Source organism: Brassica oleracea, chromosome C2 (genome assembly GCF_000695525.1).
Source record: "Brassica oleracea var. oleracea cultivar TO1000 chromosome C2, BOL, whole genome shotgun sequence".
NCBI classification, from domain to species: Eukaryota; Viridiplantae; Streptophyta; class Magnoliopsida; order Brassicales; family Brassicaceae; genus Brassica; species Brassica oleracea.
Window position 1 is genome coordinate 16,735,171 of NC_027749.1, and position 17,271 is coordinate 16,752,441.

Consider the following 17,271-nt stretch of genomic DNA (forward strand, 5'->3'; position numbering starts at 1 on the left):
TGGCGGGCTTCGGGTATTTCTAATACTACTATCAACAGTCCATCGACGACCTTTGAAGAAAAAATTGAAGCTTGTCTTTCCATTTGCTCTGCTCCCAGTTTGGAACATTTTAAAGACTTGCCCCTATGGATTCTATGGAGATTATGGAAATCTCGCAATATTCTGGTTTTCCAACGTAAACAAATTGAGTGGAGACAATCTCTTCAATACGCTAAGTTGGATGCTCAGGAATGGAAAGGAACAACAAATCAGGATTCTATATTCCCGTTACAACAAAGACAGCAACAAACTACACAAACAAGAATGCACAAGTGGCAGCGACCTTTGATGGGATGGATTAAGTGTAATACTGATGGTTCTTTCGTAAGCAACAATAGTGCTAGTGTAGCTGGTTGGGTTTTAAGAGATGAGAAAGGAGTTTATCAAGGATCTGCACAAGCAATTGGCCAACATGTTGAGAATGCTTATGAAAGCGAATTACAAGCGGTTTTAATGGCTATTCAACATTGCTGGATGCAGGGATATCGGAAGTTACATATGGAAAGTGATAATAAAAAAGCTATTGATGTTCTTAACAATCGGAAGCTGCAATTTAGCACTTATAATTGGACAAGAGAAATTCATTGGTGGGCTAAGAAGTTTACAGAGATCAAGTTTACATGGACAGGAAGAGAAGCTAATAAGGTGGCAGATAGATTGGCTAAAGCAAGACTACCAGACAATTGTAGTTTTCAATTTAACTTCTATGTTCCTTTTTGTATTACTAATCTTCTCCATGAAGATTATATTAACTCTTCCTAATTAATAAAAGTTTGAAGTTAAAAAAAAAAAGAACAAGTCACTGTTTGACTGGTTTAATCGGAGTTTGTTCCAGTTTTCAAAAACACTAGTGATAATCAAAAATTTAAAATTTGTTTGGATTATACAAAATATGAAATAGAAAATATATTCCTTAATAAAATATTTTTTCGAATTTTTTTTCAGAAAACTGTTATACTTTTGTTAAATGAAACATATTTTATTTTTGAATAGAACTATTTTAAAAAATATATATATATATATATATATATATGTTTGGTTCATTTGATTTGTATATAGGAAAAAAATCAGTTTTTACTACAGTATTATTATTATTTTTAAGAAAATACAATTTCAAGTTGATCAAATTTTTTTTATGTCAACAAGTTAATTATTATTTTTTTAATTTTTAGTTATAATGATTTTTAAATATATTTTTTTGCTCATAAAATATAATTATAAAAAAAAAAAAAATAGTGGATAAAATGTTGAATTTTGTTCAAATAAAATTATTAAAAGAGTAAAAATTAAATGAATAATTAATTAATAAGCGAAAGAAAGAGAAAAATGATCCAGTTAAAAGTGTAGATTAAGTTGTTGAATAATTTCATATTAATAAAAAGTTAAATCAAATTATTAAAGTTAAATATCTGATATACACAAAGAAAATTCTCGAATCCTTGCTTAAGGCAGTGGCGTTATCTATGCCAATCTACTCCATGAACATCTTCAGATTACCTAAGGAGGTCTGTGAGGCGATTAATGGAATACTGGCTAGGTTCTGGTGGGGATCGGGTGAGAATAAAGGAATGCATTGGTATGCTTGGAAGAGGGTTTGTACACCAAAACGTGAAGGAGGGCTTGGTTTTAGAGATCTGGAAGTTTTTAATCAAGCTTTATTGGGTAAACAAGTTTGGCGTATACTTCAAAACCCAACATGTTTGATGGCGAGAGTGTTAAAGGCAAGATACTTCCCGGATGGATGTATATTAAGTGCAACTCTGAAGAAAAAGTCGTCGTATGCTTGGAAGTCAATCCTCTATGGAAAAGAGTTGATAACGAAAGGTATGAGATACATTGTTGGGGATGGTTCTTTGATCAATATGTGGTCCGACCCATGGATTCCTGATCATCCTCCACGATCTCCAATACCAAGAGCTGGCACTGTAACTGAAATGAAAGTTAATCAGTTCTTTGATACAAATGGTACTGGATGGGACATCCAAAAACTGCGAGACGCAGTAATAGAAGATGATATTGATCGCATCCTGAAAATAAAAATTAGCAGAATGGCTATACAGGATCTAGTTGGATGGCACTACAATGATGACGGTCTTTATACGGTCAAGTCTGGTTACTGGTTGGGAACTCATTTACCAATACCACATCCTATTCAACCTACCTATGGGCATGTTCCTCATAAGCAAAAGATTTGGAAGACAAAGACTCCACCGAAAATACAACATTTTATGTGGAAGCTCCTCTCTAGGAGTTTGGCTGTCGGAGATAACTTACGACGTAGGCATATTACAAGAGATGATCAGTGTAAAAGGTTTGGTCTACATGTTGAAACAGAGAAGCACTTGTTCTTTGACTGCCAATATGCTCAATGTGTGTGGCGGGCTTCGGGTATTTCTAATACTACTATCAACAGTCCATCGACGACCTTTGAAGAAAAAATTGAAGCTTGTCTTTCCATTTGCTCTGCTCCCAGTTTGGAACATTTTAAAGACTTGCCCCTATGGATTCTATGGAGATTATGGAAATCTCGCAATATTCTGGTTTTCCAACGTAAACAAATTGAGTGGAGACAATCTCTTCAATACGCTAAGTTGGATGCTCAGGAATGGAAAGGAACAACAAATCAGGATTCTATATTCCCGTTACAACAAAGACAGCAACAAACTACACAAACAAGAATGCACAAGTGGCAGCGACCTTTGATGGGGTGGATTAAGTGTAATACTGATGGTTCTTTCGTAAGCAACAATAGTGCTAGTGTAGCTGGTTGGGTTTTAAGAGATGAGAAAGGAGTTTATCAAGGATCTGCACAAGCAATTGGCCAACATGTTGAGAATGCTTATGAAAGCGAATTACAAGCGGTTTTAATGGCTATTCAACATTGCTGGATGCAGGGATATCGGAAGTTACATATGGAAAGTGATAATAAAAAAGCTATTGATGTTCTTAACAATCGGAAGCTGCAATTTAGCACTTATAATTGGACAAGAGAAATTCATTGGTGGGCTAAGAAGTTTACAGAGATCAAGTTTACATGGACAGGAAGAGAAGCTAATAAGGTGGCAGATAGATTGGCGAAAGCAAGACTACCAGACAATTGTAGTTTTAAATTTAACTTCTATGTTCCTTCTTGTATTACTAATCTTCTCCATGAAGATTATATTAACTCTTCCTAATTAATAAAAATTTGAAGTTAAAAAAAAAAAAAAATCAAAACTAAACCAAAAACTTAAACCAAGATTTAACCTAAACATATTTACTAACTAAACCTAATACAGTAACGACTAAACCAATCTTCTTAACTCCGCCGTCTTCGACCTCTGGGCGCTTCCGCGTCTTCGTGCCTCCGCCTCCTCATGCCCCCACCTCAAATCACCTTGCTCTGAACCACATCTACCTCCGCCTCCGTCTCTTGTTCGTAACACCTCCGGCGCATCTCCGCTATGTCAACCTTCACCTCTGGCGCGCATCCTTTTCATCATTATTCCAGATCTGTGAGCAAAAGTAATAGATTTTATTAGAAAATAAAAGATGAAAAGAAGATGAACACGAAAGAAAAGACAACCCAAAGAGGAGGAGGCGAGGTCATGGTGATGGTGGTGAGCTTGAACCCGTTACGACAGACGACGAGTTTGAGAGATCGTGAGATGAGGATTGAATAGTTGATGAAAGAGGAGGATTGATAGGAGAAGATGATTGCAGGATATGAGATAATGAGAGAGGAGGATTTCAGATGAGTTATCGTGAGCAAGAAGATTGAGGAGATGGTGAGAGATCGTGAGAAAGAAGATGAAAGAGATAATGCAAAAAAAATAAAAAAATATTAAACTGAATCACTTTTGTCCGTTAGATTGAGTTATATCAACGGTGGAGATCAAATATTCACCATCCTGTTTTAACCAATGAAATTTTTACTCATTGTTTTATTAATTGACCAATGAGAAAGAAGGGAAATGATTAATAAAAGAGTGAGTTGTAACCATTGGATTAAAAGGAATCAATAGTCATAGATTAACTAATCAAAACTCTTTTTATTTAATAGATGTTTTAAAAATTATAATTTTATTATGTAACTAGTTTTGTTTATATAAAAATTAAATTATCATTTACAATTATAAAGTTACGATAAGAACTATTGAATTTCAGATTTAACATATAAGATTTTAAAGCAAAGGTTTGTGTGATATGGTTCAAAGGTTATATTTAAGGTTTGAAAAAGAAAATTTGAAAAGATCATATATTTATAATTATTTTTTTTAGTTTTTTGTTTTATTAAAACTTGGAAATATTAGATTTGAGATTTTTTTATTTAAATTTTAGTGTTTATATGATTTTTGAATAGGGATATAGGGTTTTAGGGTTTGAAAAGATGTAAAAGATTTAGGGTTTGAGGTTTAGATTTAAGATTTGAAGTGAAAATAAATTTTGAAAATATTAAAATTCAAATTTAAACTTAAGATTTAAGACTAGAATAGGAAAATATTTGAGCTTTAGGTTTGTGTTTATAATTTAGGGTTCAAAATATGTTTTGAGTTTTGGACTTTTTTTTTTTTGACGTCAAGTTCTGAGTTTAGGGTTTTAAATAGCCAAACATAGCGTTTTTAATTATGTTTTGCTATTAAAACTAAGTGTTACGTTAAAACCATACACTATTATAGCGTTTTCAAATATGCAACTCTATCATAGCGTTTCGAAATGTACAAACGCTATCTATAACTAAGACGTATGTCAACCATAGCAGAAAGACAAAAAATGCTATCCTCTACTGCTATTGAAACCCATATTTCTTGCAGTGTGTTGAACTAAAAATTTAACCAACCAAAATATTGGTATATAAAATAAAATAAAAAAATTTGAATTTGTTTTTTTTTTTGACAGCAAAGCATTTACAGACTCATATTGACTCTGTAAACCAAATCGATAACTCCGCATCCATGTGAACGACAAATGAATTTGAATTTGTTTGTGAAAAAAAAAGAGATAGATATTTAGAAGCAAAAATATGAAAATGTGTATGAATTGTATCAAATCGAGAGTAAAATACAGTAGAAATAAGCACATTATCTTATCTTAGAGAAAATAAATATAAATAATAAATATAAATATATTTGATCTAGAGTGGAATACATGATGCATTTAAGAATTTAGTCAAAGAAATAAAGGAAAAGTGTATAAAATTGATAGTTGTATTTGGTATTCGAATTGTCTATGCATCCATTTTAGAATCAAGTTTGAGCGTAAATTCTTTTTGTATAATGAACTGGTAGAACATAGGAAATGTGTAGTAATTGCAGTGTTCTGAAATACGGTCTAGGCGCCCGTCTAGGCGGTGTTTATGCGATATACGGTAGCAAACCGTACTGTTTTTATGTTATACAGTGTTTTATGCGGATTTATATAATTCGGGCGAATAACAGTGTTTAGGCAGACATTATGCGGACGCCTATGCGGATTTTAAGCATTAATATTCAAAAATTAAACTATTAATATTATTATTATATTTTATTAATGTTATTATTTATATTATTTTTACTTATTTTAATGTATTTTTATGATTGTAGATATTAGTATAATTGTTGCAAAATTATTTTAAATTTATCATCTTTATATATTTAAAATAGCTTTAATTTTTATAATTTAAAACTATTTATATATGTTCAGCTATATACTTATACATAAATTTGGATTTAAAATATATTTATGTTCAGTTTTTTAAAAAGTAATGTATATATATATATTAATCTTATATTTATATTTCATGTAAAAGTATATATCCGTATATACCCCGTTTAGGCGTCTGCCTATATGGCTAAGTGCTATACAGTCATATATAACGCGTAATGAACGCCTAGCGCGTTTTAGAACACTGTGTAATTGTGTGTTTCTATGGAGTCCATTGATGACCTCTCTTCCCTTTTATATTTGTTTTCTTTCCTTCGAATATTTCATCATGTAAAGTCTTCCTCCTCGCTTGATTCCCCATTCGTAGTTATTAATTGGTGAAGTAACCTAAATAGTGAATATGAACGTTGAATCTTACAATACTAAAAGGAGGATATGAGCTCCATTGAACCTATCCACATAGGATCAGAAATTCAAGCCAATCAGATTGTCTTAAGATGCCATGTCAGCTTAGTAAAAAAAAATCTAACTTTACGATGGGGATTCCTTCTTCTTCTTCGACGCCTTTCCAGTGTCTCTATCCAACTTCTCAGCGGTTCCAAGTTTTCTTCCATGATCTGCCATTAATTTGTCCTATTATTGCTTTTTCAAAACAGTAGTATTAACATCACGAAACTCTCTTCGTCTTCTGCTTTCTCACTCAATAGACAATCTTACTAAATAAAGCTGCTACCTTTTTTCCTCTGATTTATGTGTTTGTGCTATAAAAAACCTTCGTCATGGTCTTCATATTGTTTAATGGGCTACATTTTAATCTGTTCATATCGTTTCCTTAGGCCAACTAATCAGAAACCTAAGCAGAGAAAGAGTGTCCGATGAAGTTTATCGTGTCCGATCGATCTCCAAAACAGCCGCCGTTACGCATCCACTCCACTTCAGCGTGACGAGGTAACGTTTCGTAGTTAAGGCATTCAATCAAGGATTTCACTACATGCTCTTGAATCTATCTTCACTGCTCTCATAAGTATTCTGATTGAGTATATATATTCCTCCTAAGAGTCCTCCTCACCAAATAACTCTATTCTATAATATTATTGATCCCGGCTAATTCCCAATTTCATTTTCTTAGCTGAAAGCTTATCACTCTCTTGGAGTTATGCATAAAGATCTGAAGCATGAGAATTTTCTTTTCCCTTTTTCTCATGAAGATGCTTTTGTTAAATCTACAGACCAAACTTTTTGTATCGTATATTATACGTATGCTTCTCCTTCTCGGATCGGATTATGTCATAGCAAGGTTTTGTTTACGTTAACTTTTTGTTAGATTCATTCATGTTCTCAATGTAGATTCTCTGGTTATGGAGATTCATTCAAATTCAAAGTTTTGGGGCAAATCCGTCTCTCTCAGCCTGAATGGAACGAGAGGTTAGATAAGTCTTCCAATCACTATTATATAAGAAATCAGTTTTAATGCAACTTCCTCTTTTTTGTTTCCTTTTACAGCTTAAGAGTTGGGCATTGTACTTCATGAGGAGCTATATTCTTCACCAAGTACACAAGGTGAGTGTGGGAAGTTAATACGTATATCTCTGTTCTGCTATGGTTTTAGTCATTGTTTGCTTTGATTATCTAAAAATATAAAACCGTATTGTAACCCTGAATAATTAGTACACTGTTATTCTTTTCAGTGATTTCAGGCAGCAGCTGGAAAGCATTCAGAAGATGATGGAACCATTTCCATTGATCGGCTTACTCACAGGTTTGCTTTACTATTTCTTAACATCCACAAGATATCATTGATCACTAACAACAATGCATGTGCTGACTTTCTTACACTCTTTTATCGCCGGGGAATTGGTTAATTCATTTGTATGTTTTGCTTCCTTTACCTTGTGTTGGAGGGAGCTTTTATATATTATTCTATGATGTAAAGTTCATATTTTACTTATGGTCCTTATGTACCTTTTGAAGAAGCCTTTACCATTTGTTTCAAAGCTTGAATCTCATGAATTTGAAACGGAATTTTCAATAGCCAGTGAGGAAGATAAGAAAATGGGAAGTCAAAAAGACAGACGTGAATCACGATCGACATTGAAAGTGTGAAGAGCAGGGCCAGAGATAGAGACATGATGAAAAGGGTAGTGAATGCGACCGCCACAATGGGAGAAATTGTATAGACACCTTAGCAGAGAATATAGTGAGAAAAGGGAACGTGAGAGAGAGACTTTATGGATGATAATGATCATTACAAAAGTCGAGACCGTGACAGGTACTGATAATGTGTTGCAGTTATTTTCTGGTTTAAGATTGTTGCATTCTTAAGTTGATGGTATCATCATTTATCCACAGGAAGAGGTCTTTCGATCGAAAAAGAGAGGAGAGGCACAGGCCAGGGTCACGCTCTGGCCCGAGCAGCCGCTCTTAACGTAAGTCAAGGTCACAAGACTCACAACATATGGATGAGTCTGAAAATAGATCACATTCACTTTTACAGGTAGAATAGTGGTGGACAGCAAGATGGTTGGAGATTGCAGGAGTCATGTCTGCGCTATCACCACAATGCATAAAACAGTAACAACTAAAACATTAACTCTTGGAGCATAGTTGTTACTGTTTGAGGAACTCAAGGTCATGAATATGAGAGAATCTGGTAATGTTTTAAGCCGAAAAGAAGAAAAAGCCTAAAGGTGATCTGAAACAGAACAAATGAATATGCTTATGTTTTGAAATCTGCTATAAAAACGAGTATAGTTAGAAGCTTTGGCAGATTCACTTTTTCTTCTCCTATCTCTTATTCGTTTTATAACTTTTCTTGTGTGGCAACATTTACTTTCTGTTCGCCTGAGGTTTGGTTTCTAATATAATTCTGATTCTTATCATAATGAAATAATATAAAACATTTCAAATTTGCATATTTGAAGAAAATCACAGTGGACTATAGACTCATGAAAATCACAGTGGACTAAACTTATGGCTTAGTTTTGTAAAAATCTTGAAATTCAAAAATAAATATTCATAGGGGACGCTTGAAACAAATAACTCTTCAAATATAACACACATATGATTCCTATAGACTCATGAAACTGAATATGCTGTGAAAACTTAGTTGCACATTTAGGATTCTTGAGGTGATCAATTTTTACTAAAAAAGACTTTACAGATTCGATTTCTTAAACTAATCAATTTTTGCCTTTTAAGTATTGTTCGGAACTCATATTTTAACTATAAACTAGATTTTGACCCGCGCTCGTTTCTTTTTAAAATTTTGGTCAAATTTTGTTAATTGAAAGATTATGTATTTTTTATATATTTTTATGAATTTATTCGGTTAGAAAAAAACGATACAAAGATGGAATTATATCAAATGATGTGGAATATAATTGGTTTGGAAAATTGATGAATTCTGATTGGTTGAAAATAAGAATATCTTTTTAGTTAAAATAATTTTAAAAAGCAGTGGCATACTATTGTAATTAACTTTAAAAAGAAATGACATAATCCTATTAGAGATTATTCTTTAATAGTCTAAATTGTATTTTTCTCTACTAACTGCATAATAAATATTATTACTTCATATGGCTAATTACATATAATTTCAATATATTTCCACAAAATTCAAATCATCATCATCATCATTATTAAGAGCATGAGAATGAGTGTACTAAAACAACAACAACATAAATAACCATTACTCATGTTTTTTTGTTCTATGTAACATTTTATATTATTATACTAGACTTAAATAAAGAGAATGCGTGTGTTTGTCGGTATCATACAATTAAAATGAGGAGTATATTTATTTACTTATAACATAAAAGTAATAACGAAAATAGAAATTAGACATTTATAAATTGATTGCATAGAATATCAAAATACTGCACATTAGTTGGTTAGCTAGATTATAGGAAGTAGTAGTTTTAATTTTAACTAAATAAGGAAAATACAATAAATATTTTAGAGTTATTAATTACTTCAGTGGCATATGGTTGTAAATAAATTACAAGTTTAAGGGTTAATTCTTATTTGTACTTCTGTTTTAATAGTATAGATAGAAAAAAAAAGTAAAAGTTTACGAAGGGTGCTATTATTACAACATATCCTTCAAATTAATAAAATGGAATTGGTCAATTAAGCTGTACAATGAATATCTGTAAACGTGTTTGAATATCTCATAATTAAAATACTTTAAAGCTTCATATAGCAAAAGAGAGTTTCAACATTTAATCTCAGTAGTATATTTTATGCAGGAGATGTCCAAGATAGAATGATTTTAAATATACAAAAATGTTGAACTGCTGAGAAAAATTCCTTTTGGCTTATAAATATGGATAAACGATATGAAACAACCTACACATAGCCATACATAAAATTAAATACTAAGTGGTCACAATATCAAAGGATCAGAAGTTTTATATAATGCCATATTCATATGTATCATCATATAATCTTACATAAATAAAATAAAACTTCATAGCAAAAAATAAAATAAAACCAAAGAAAACAATCACAAAGGATATGAAACAAGTATAAAGAAAAAAATTGTCTCTATAATTTATCCAATACATAACATGAATTTTCATTTATAATACATTTTATTTTTTCAAATAATTAATAAAATTGACATATACTAATCGTATTTTATTGTTTAGTAATCCGTCCGTAGGGCGGACCAAATCCCAGTATTATTAAACATCATTGATCTTTTGACTATTACAAGCTCAATAAATCTTCTTACGTTTGTGGAGATGGGCTTCCGAGAAATTCCGGTCCATTATGGAAGATCAAGTACCAACGTGCACCAAAAAAGGAAGATCATGTACCAATAGATTTTATTTTCTTCAGCTTTTCGAGGTCATATGTAATTTGTGTGTTTCACATTTTTTATATAGAATATATGCATATTAGCGTGTTTCAGCTCAGTATTTTCTGCCTAAATTACATATCCACACAAAGGATATGACACAAGTGTTTTCAAATCTTTCTTTATAAAACACATGCATATATGCACACCAGCCAATGACCAAAGCGTAACATTTCTCTTTATTACAAAGACACCTCTAAGAAGACTCCTCGCAGTCACGAGACTGAGATGTCGAATGAAATACCTCCGAAAGGGATCCTCAAGAGCGAAGCTCTGAGACAGGTTTTTTTAATCCTATAATTTCTTTCAAAAAAATTTCATAACAGTTTTGTTGATCAACAAAGTTTGGTTGTCTGGATAAAAGAAGATCTTTGATATATGTGGTTGTGGTTTTGTTCGATTGACACAGTACATCTTGGAGACGTCAGCGTATCCAAGAGAGCATGAGCTGCTCAAGGAGCTTCGGAAAGTAACAGAAGAGAAATTTGGGAACTTGTACGTCTTTTTAATCAATAGGATCATACAACAAAATCTCAATAAATTAATAATGTTGGGACTATAGATAAATTATAACTTATAGGATTATTAATAATTTTATTAAAATTGCAATTTAGATAAATATAAAATAAATTATTTTATGATATTATATATAATGATTAAATTTTATAAATTTAATTTCTATTCGATTATTTAATATATTTAATATATGTTTTATTCAAGAAAATAACAGTAAAATATTAAAATTAAAACTAAAAGTAGAGACAAAATTCATTATATATAAAATAAACTATAAAATATTTCTTATGTTTATATAATATTTTTATACATGATTATAATAATTGTTGACAAAAAAATATAATATTAATCAATTTATGATTTTATTGAGACCATATATTTTCTAATAATATTTTAAATATTATTATCTTATTATATTATCGAGTTATGTCATATTGTATATTGTTCCAACATGTTACCGATATTTTTTTTATTAATTTACCGTATTTATTAACTAATTGTATTAATTAATAGATTTACTGTATAACCTGTTTGTTAAATTTTATTTAAATAGTGTGAGAAATGGAATAAAAATTATTCTTAGTTTTTTTAATACAAATACTAAAATATAACTAAGTAGTTGTATTTATACTTTCATTTTTCTTGTTTTAATGAAAAACGCAGAATCGAAATGGTGATTCCAGTTGATGAGGGCATTTTTCTATCGATGCTTTTAAAGATTATAAACGCTAAGAACACTCTTGAGCTCGGTGTTTTCACTGGTTACTCTCTACTCACCACGGCCCTTGCTTTGCCTGAAGATGGTCGCGTAATGTTTCTTTTTCTTGCTAATAATCATATTGTTGGCATCTTTCATACTTTAGCATGTGCAACTATATATATTTTTTTATTTATTAAACTTACCTCAATAAAAAGTGAAGCATGTTTTAAATAAAAATAGAAATTGGGACATGTAACTGTTTTCAAGAAAATGGTTTCAGATTAACTACATTTGAAAAACAAAATTTGCATAGGCGCTCAACAAATTGTTTAAGATTGACCAACGGTCCTGATTAAGGTTAATTTGGATGCAGATTACTGCAATTGATATTGACAAGGAAGCCTATGAAGTGGGATTAGAGTTTATGAAGAAAGCAGGTGTTGATCACAAGATCAATTTCATCTATTGCGATGGTATGGAGGTCTTAGACAAATTGGTTAACGACGTAAGTGAAAAACATGTGTTCCTATTATTTACTCCTTAAGCTTAACCAGTGTTTGACTAATGATCATACATATTAATTCCCCACATTGACAAAAGAAGAATCAGGAGTTTGATTTCATATTTGCTGATGCTGACAAGCCAAACTACGTCAACTTCCTTGAGAGATTTCTGAAATTGGTGAAGGTTGGAGGAATCATTGCATTTGACAACACCTTGTGGTTTAGTTTTGTGGTTGAGGAAGAAGAGAGCGTTCCTGAGTTTATGAGGGAATCAAGAGCGGCTCTTATAGAATTTAATAAGATATTGGCTTTCGATCGCGAGTGGAAATCTCTCAGATCTCCGTTGGAGATGGTGTCACTCTATGCAGACGCCTTGTGTGAGCAAAAGACTATTTAAATATTAAGACTAAAGTTTGGAATTACAAATTTAGTTGCTTCAATAGTTACTTATCGTCGTTTGTTTTTCTGATACTAAATTTGGTTGTAATGATGGTGTGTTTGATGGATGATTGCTCAACATCATCTTCTCATAACCCGTTTATAAAGCTTTGCGATCCATATGCTCTTTAGGACCTCCCCACCCCCACTTCGCGTAACATTTATACCGTTGGAGTATTAAATGATAAAATACGTATTTATATCTATTTATCTATACAGTTATATTCGATTTTATTTTTCGCATTCGAGCTTTCACCTTAAAAATTAGACCGGTTAATATAGTTTATACCTTTAATCAATAAGATATATAAATTAGTTAAAATAAAAATAAATTTAAAATAAATGAATTTAGAATCTAAACTATTATTTCCGAAGTGATTTTTCATATTACAGATTTCACGTTAAAAAGTTGGACCGGTTAATATCGTTTATACCCTTAATGAATAAGATATATAAATTAGCTAAAAATAAAAACGAATTTAGAATAAACAGGTTTAGAATTTATTTGATTAGAAAAGTGATTAAAATTATTAATAATAAAAATTATCCAAAATATAAAAATATATATTTTAAATAAAAAGATAATTATTATATATATTGTGTTATTATCCGAAAAATATCTTTTAATAAAAAAAATTAAAAATGAAAGCAAGAAAACACATAACTATATATTAATCAAGTAAAATTCTTAATTTTATATAATTGAATATTGAGTTAATTGTAAGATTTATTTATTTATTTTATTATCTTTTATGTATGTATAATTTTTTCTTATTTTTATATCTAATATAATAAATTTTCAAATGAAAACATAAACAATAATATATCAATATACTCTTTTAAATAGTAATACATGCATTAATAAATAATTATAAAATGTTTATGCTTGTATGTGTGGGCAAAACACTTAGTATATAAAAAATTATTTTTATTTCGTGAATGGTCAATCTTCTGATACACATCCAGTAATCCAAGTCTTTTCACCTAGGAAAAAAAGATTTATTTTTGGGTTCACCCCTTAAGGTGAACCTCTAGGTTTACCAACCAATAGGATTGTGTTATTTCATATTCGATATCTTTTAAAAATGAAACAAAATATTGTCAAATTATATTATGTTTTTAAAATTAAAAGATAAAAATAAAAAAATAAAAAATAGTAGTAATTACAAAAATATATATTTTTAACGTCGTAAGCAAAACACTAAACCCTAAATCTTAATCCCTAAACTCTAAATCCTAAATCCTAAACCCTAAACCCTTGCATAAATCCTAAACTCTAAATCAAAATCACTAAACACTAAAACACTCAAGGGTTTAGGGTTTAGGATTTAGGGTTCAGGGTTTTAGTGTTTAGTGTTTTTATTTAGAGTTTAGGATTTATCCAAAGGTTTAGGGTTTACCCAAGGGTTTAGGGTTTATCCAAGGGCTTAGGGTTTACCCAGGGGTTTAAACAATATTTGCTTATAAAAAGGGACTAAGATCGATTTTGATAGTAACCATCCAAAAACTTGAGACTTAAGAGTATGAATGGTGACCAAGGAATGATGGAGAATAATGCATTTTCTAATATTCTTAAAAAAAATTATCATTCACAAGGAATATTTTTTTTTTCTCATTTGCTCTCACTTTTTTTTTGTAAAAAAAAAAAAAAAAAAAATTATTCCTTGGTTAAATTTGAGAAATAACAATCATTCTTTTTTATTCTTGTTATTTTATTTTTTACTTTCATTTTCTATTCGATCCTCATATTTCCAGAATTGTCACCGGTCGCCAGGGATGTCAATCAAGGAGCTGGACCGTGGGCCTGGTCCGTAAAAGCTTGCTGCAGGACGGGATTGGGCCTCCATTTTGTAAGCCCGTAAAATTGCAGGCCTCGCGGGACGGGTTCAAAGCGGGATGGGTCAAAAGCAGGACAGGTTCAAAGCGGGATGGGTCGAAAGCGGGACGGAACGAAAGCGGGATGGGCTACAGTTTAACCTGCGGGATTTTGAAGACCCACAACCCTAAGTCTCCATTTCTTCTTTCACCTAAAACAGAGAGAGAGAGAGAGAGAGAGAGAGAGAGAGAGAGAGAGAGAGAAGGTGATTCGACGTTATGTAGCTCCGGTGACAGTGGTTTCAGGGTCGATGATGCTTCCGGTCTCCCAAGCGCCTTCGATCTGCACCAGTGAAGCTTCTTCGAGTCTTCGAGTCATCATAAGAAATTTGAAAACTCACTTTCCACCGAAGAAGAAGATATAGTTCCCGCAATGGGTTCTTCATAGTTTTGCCTATATGCATTTGTTCACATTATCATACATTTTGGAGTTTTAGGTTTCAATATATCTTTAACTGACTTCTATTATTCTTATTCGCAATTTATTTTTAAAATGTTTAGAGTCTAACAAAAGTAAATAAACTAGTGTTTTGATCCAATTAAAATCTTCAACTAACAAGTGTATTGTCTTATCCAGTGCAATCCTCGACTAAACTCACTTACTGATGCGTCATGAAACTGATAAAGCGTCCTGAATCATGTCTTGAAGCGTTCAGGAGCCATATGTCCGTTTGTAACTATATGTCCCGCAGGCCGATCCGCAAAGGCCTACATGTTTTACGGTACAGGTTTGGTCAGCCATTTTGAGGACCGCAGCCCGCGCGGGCCTGACCCGCCGTGACCTGCTCGAAGACGAACCCGCTGCGGTACAGGACGGGATGGGACGTAGGAATGGCAATTGGGACAACCCGCCCCGCCGTGGCCCGCTCCGCTGCGGTCTCTATCTCTGGCGTATCTTTGCGGGTCAGCCCGCCGTAACCCGCGGTTCCCAAACCTCTACCCAAACCCGCCCCGCTTGCTACATAGGACTTTGCGGTCAGGCCCGCGGGTAGTGATATAAATAACATGCAAATATTTAACTTTAACTCGTGTCTACTGAGAGGAAGAAATCATATACATGTGTAGATGGTAGATGGTGGTAGATCGAGGAAGAGGTGAAACTACAGTGGTAGATGGAGGAAGAAGAACGAGGAAGAAAAGAAGTTATGGTAGTAGATCGAGGAAGAAGAGAAGCTATGGTGGTGCTCTCTACGAAAAGAAGTACGGTTGTAGACCAAAGATGAAGAGAAGCTACCGATAAAGAAGATAAGGTTCGGTGGTGACCTTAGTCAACAGATGGAAGAGAATGTCCAGAATTGCCTCCATAGTTGCCATTTCTCACCTTTTTCGTCGGTGAGAAGAACGCCAAACGTCTCTGGTAAAGAAGACACGCGGGTCTCGAATGCCCCGCAAACCCGCGTCGACCCGCCCCGCATTGGCCCATACCCGAAATTGACCAACCCACAAGACCCGCAATATCTCGGGCTTAAGATATGTAAGCTCAAACCCGCCCCGCAGTGAGACTTTACGGGCCAGGCCCGCGGGCTAAAGTACCAATCGCCATCTCTAATGGGACGGATCAACCTGTTTGACATTCCTACCGGTCGGACCATAACTTCTATTTTTTTCGTTCTCCGTTCAAAACCATGCCTGTATCTTACCCGATCAGCGAGTTCGTCGTGGCTGATACAGGTGTCTTCTGGGACATTGCTTATTGTCCCATCCCTGGTGGTCTCGGTCCAGAAAAGATTTATCAGAATATCAAACTAGCCCTTAAGAATATGGGTTACTATGGTAAGTTGTCAATATTTGCTTACGGTGATGAGAATCAGAACCCAAAAGATATTGAAACGGGCGGTATTAAGTGCGTATTCACAGGAGATGAACAGACAAGGGTTAACAAGATCTTGAAGGACCTTACTTTCTGGGGAATACGCCAGAACAGGAGACAAACTTTACGTCAAGTTTCTTGGCTATTAGAGATCGTTAAATACCAATATCCTCTTAGCACAGCCTGAGAACGTACCACACCCTGCTGATGAAGCATCAAGGCCGCTACTTTGTAATGTAAGTGAAGTGTGGATTTGGAAAAGCCTAGCAACTGGAGAAAAACCTATCTACAGAAGCGGAGGCTTACAAGATGTTGGCGACGCTTCTGCTTGTAGTGGAAGCTCACAAGGTGTTGGCGACGTAAGCGGATGAGGTTAAGGGTCACAACGATGGAAGTAGATGATGCATGGTTCGATAATTCAATTCCCTGAGTGCGCTCCAGGGTTGTTCTCATTATTTATTTAATTACTTACTAGGTGACCAGCCCGCACCCTGTGCGGACATAACAAAATTTAAAATATAGATAAATAGTGTATAGTTTTAGAAGTAATGGATTTTACATATTAATACCACCGTCTTTGCGAGAAAGCATCAGTCATGGAGAAAAACTGGTACTCAATATTTGACATGGACGAGAGGGAACAAAGTAACTTCGGTATCAAGAGGCAGTTATTGTGTATATGTATAATTGCAACGTCCCAAAATAATTTGTGTGTTTAAGAAGAAAATTTCAAGAGGGATTTTATATTGTAATAAGGTAAGTCATTACAAACGAATTAAGAATTTAGAAACATTAAGGTAAATTGGCATTTAAAATTTCAATAAATGTGATAATAACTTGGGCAAAAAATGTTTAAAATAAATAAGATAATTTACATTTAAACTATTCATAAGTTACTTTGCAACTT

General features: G+C 32.9%; 1 protein-coding gene, 1 long non-coding RNA gene and 1 pseudogene across 3 annotated transcripts; all 3 read left to right on the top strand.

Annotated features, from left to right (window-relative positions):
• The first annotated feature begins 6,581 nt into the window (after positions 1 to 6,581).
• Positions 6,582 to 7,420, top strand: LOC106319342. 2 transcript variants are annotated; one of them, XR_001265466.1, is made up of 4 exons: positions 6,582 to 6,609; positions 7,009 to 7,086; positions 7,165 to 7,221; positions 7,350 to 7,420. It is a non-coding gene; the product is annotated as an uncharacterized LOC106319342 (long non-coding RNA). The 2 variants fall into 2 exon arrangements; XR_001265465.1 differs by lacking the exon at positions 6,582 to 6,609 and having other exon boundaries at positions 6,789 to 7,086.
• Positions 7,421 to 10,618: 3,198 nt separating this feature from the next.
• On the top strand, positions 10,619 to 12,885 carry LOC106319325 (annotated as a pseudogene).
• Positions 12,886 to 16,179: 3,294 nt separating this feature from the next.
• LOC106323570 lies at positions 16,180 to 16,735 on the top strand. The gene is made up of 2 exons (XM_013761667.1): positions 16,180 to 16,497; positions 16,547 to 16,735. Exons 1-2 carry the CDS (start codon positions 16,180 to 16,182, stop codon positions 16,733 to 16,735), a joined length of 507 nt encoding a protein of 168 aa, XP_013617121.1.
• Positions 16,736 to 17,271: the final 536 nt, after the last annotated feature.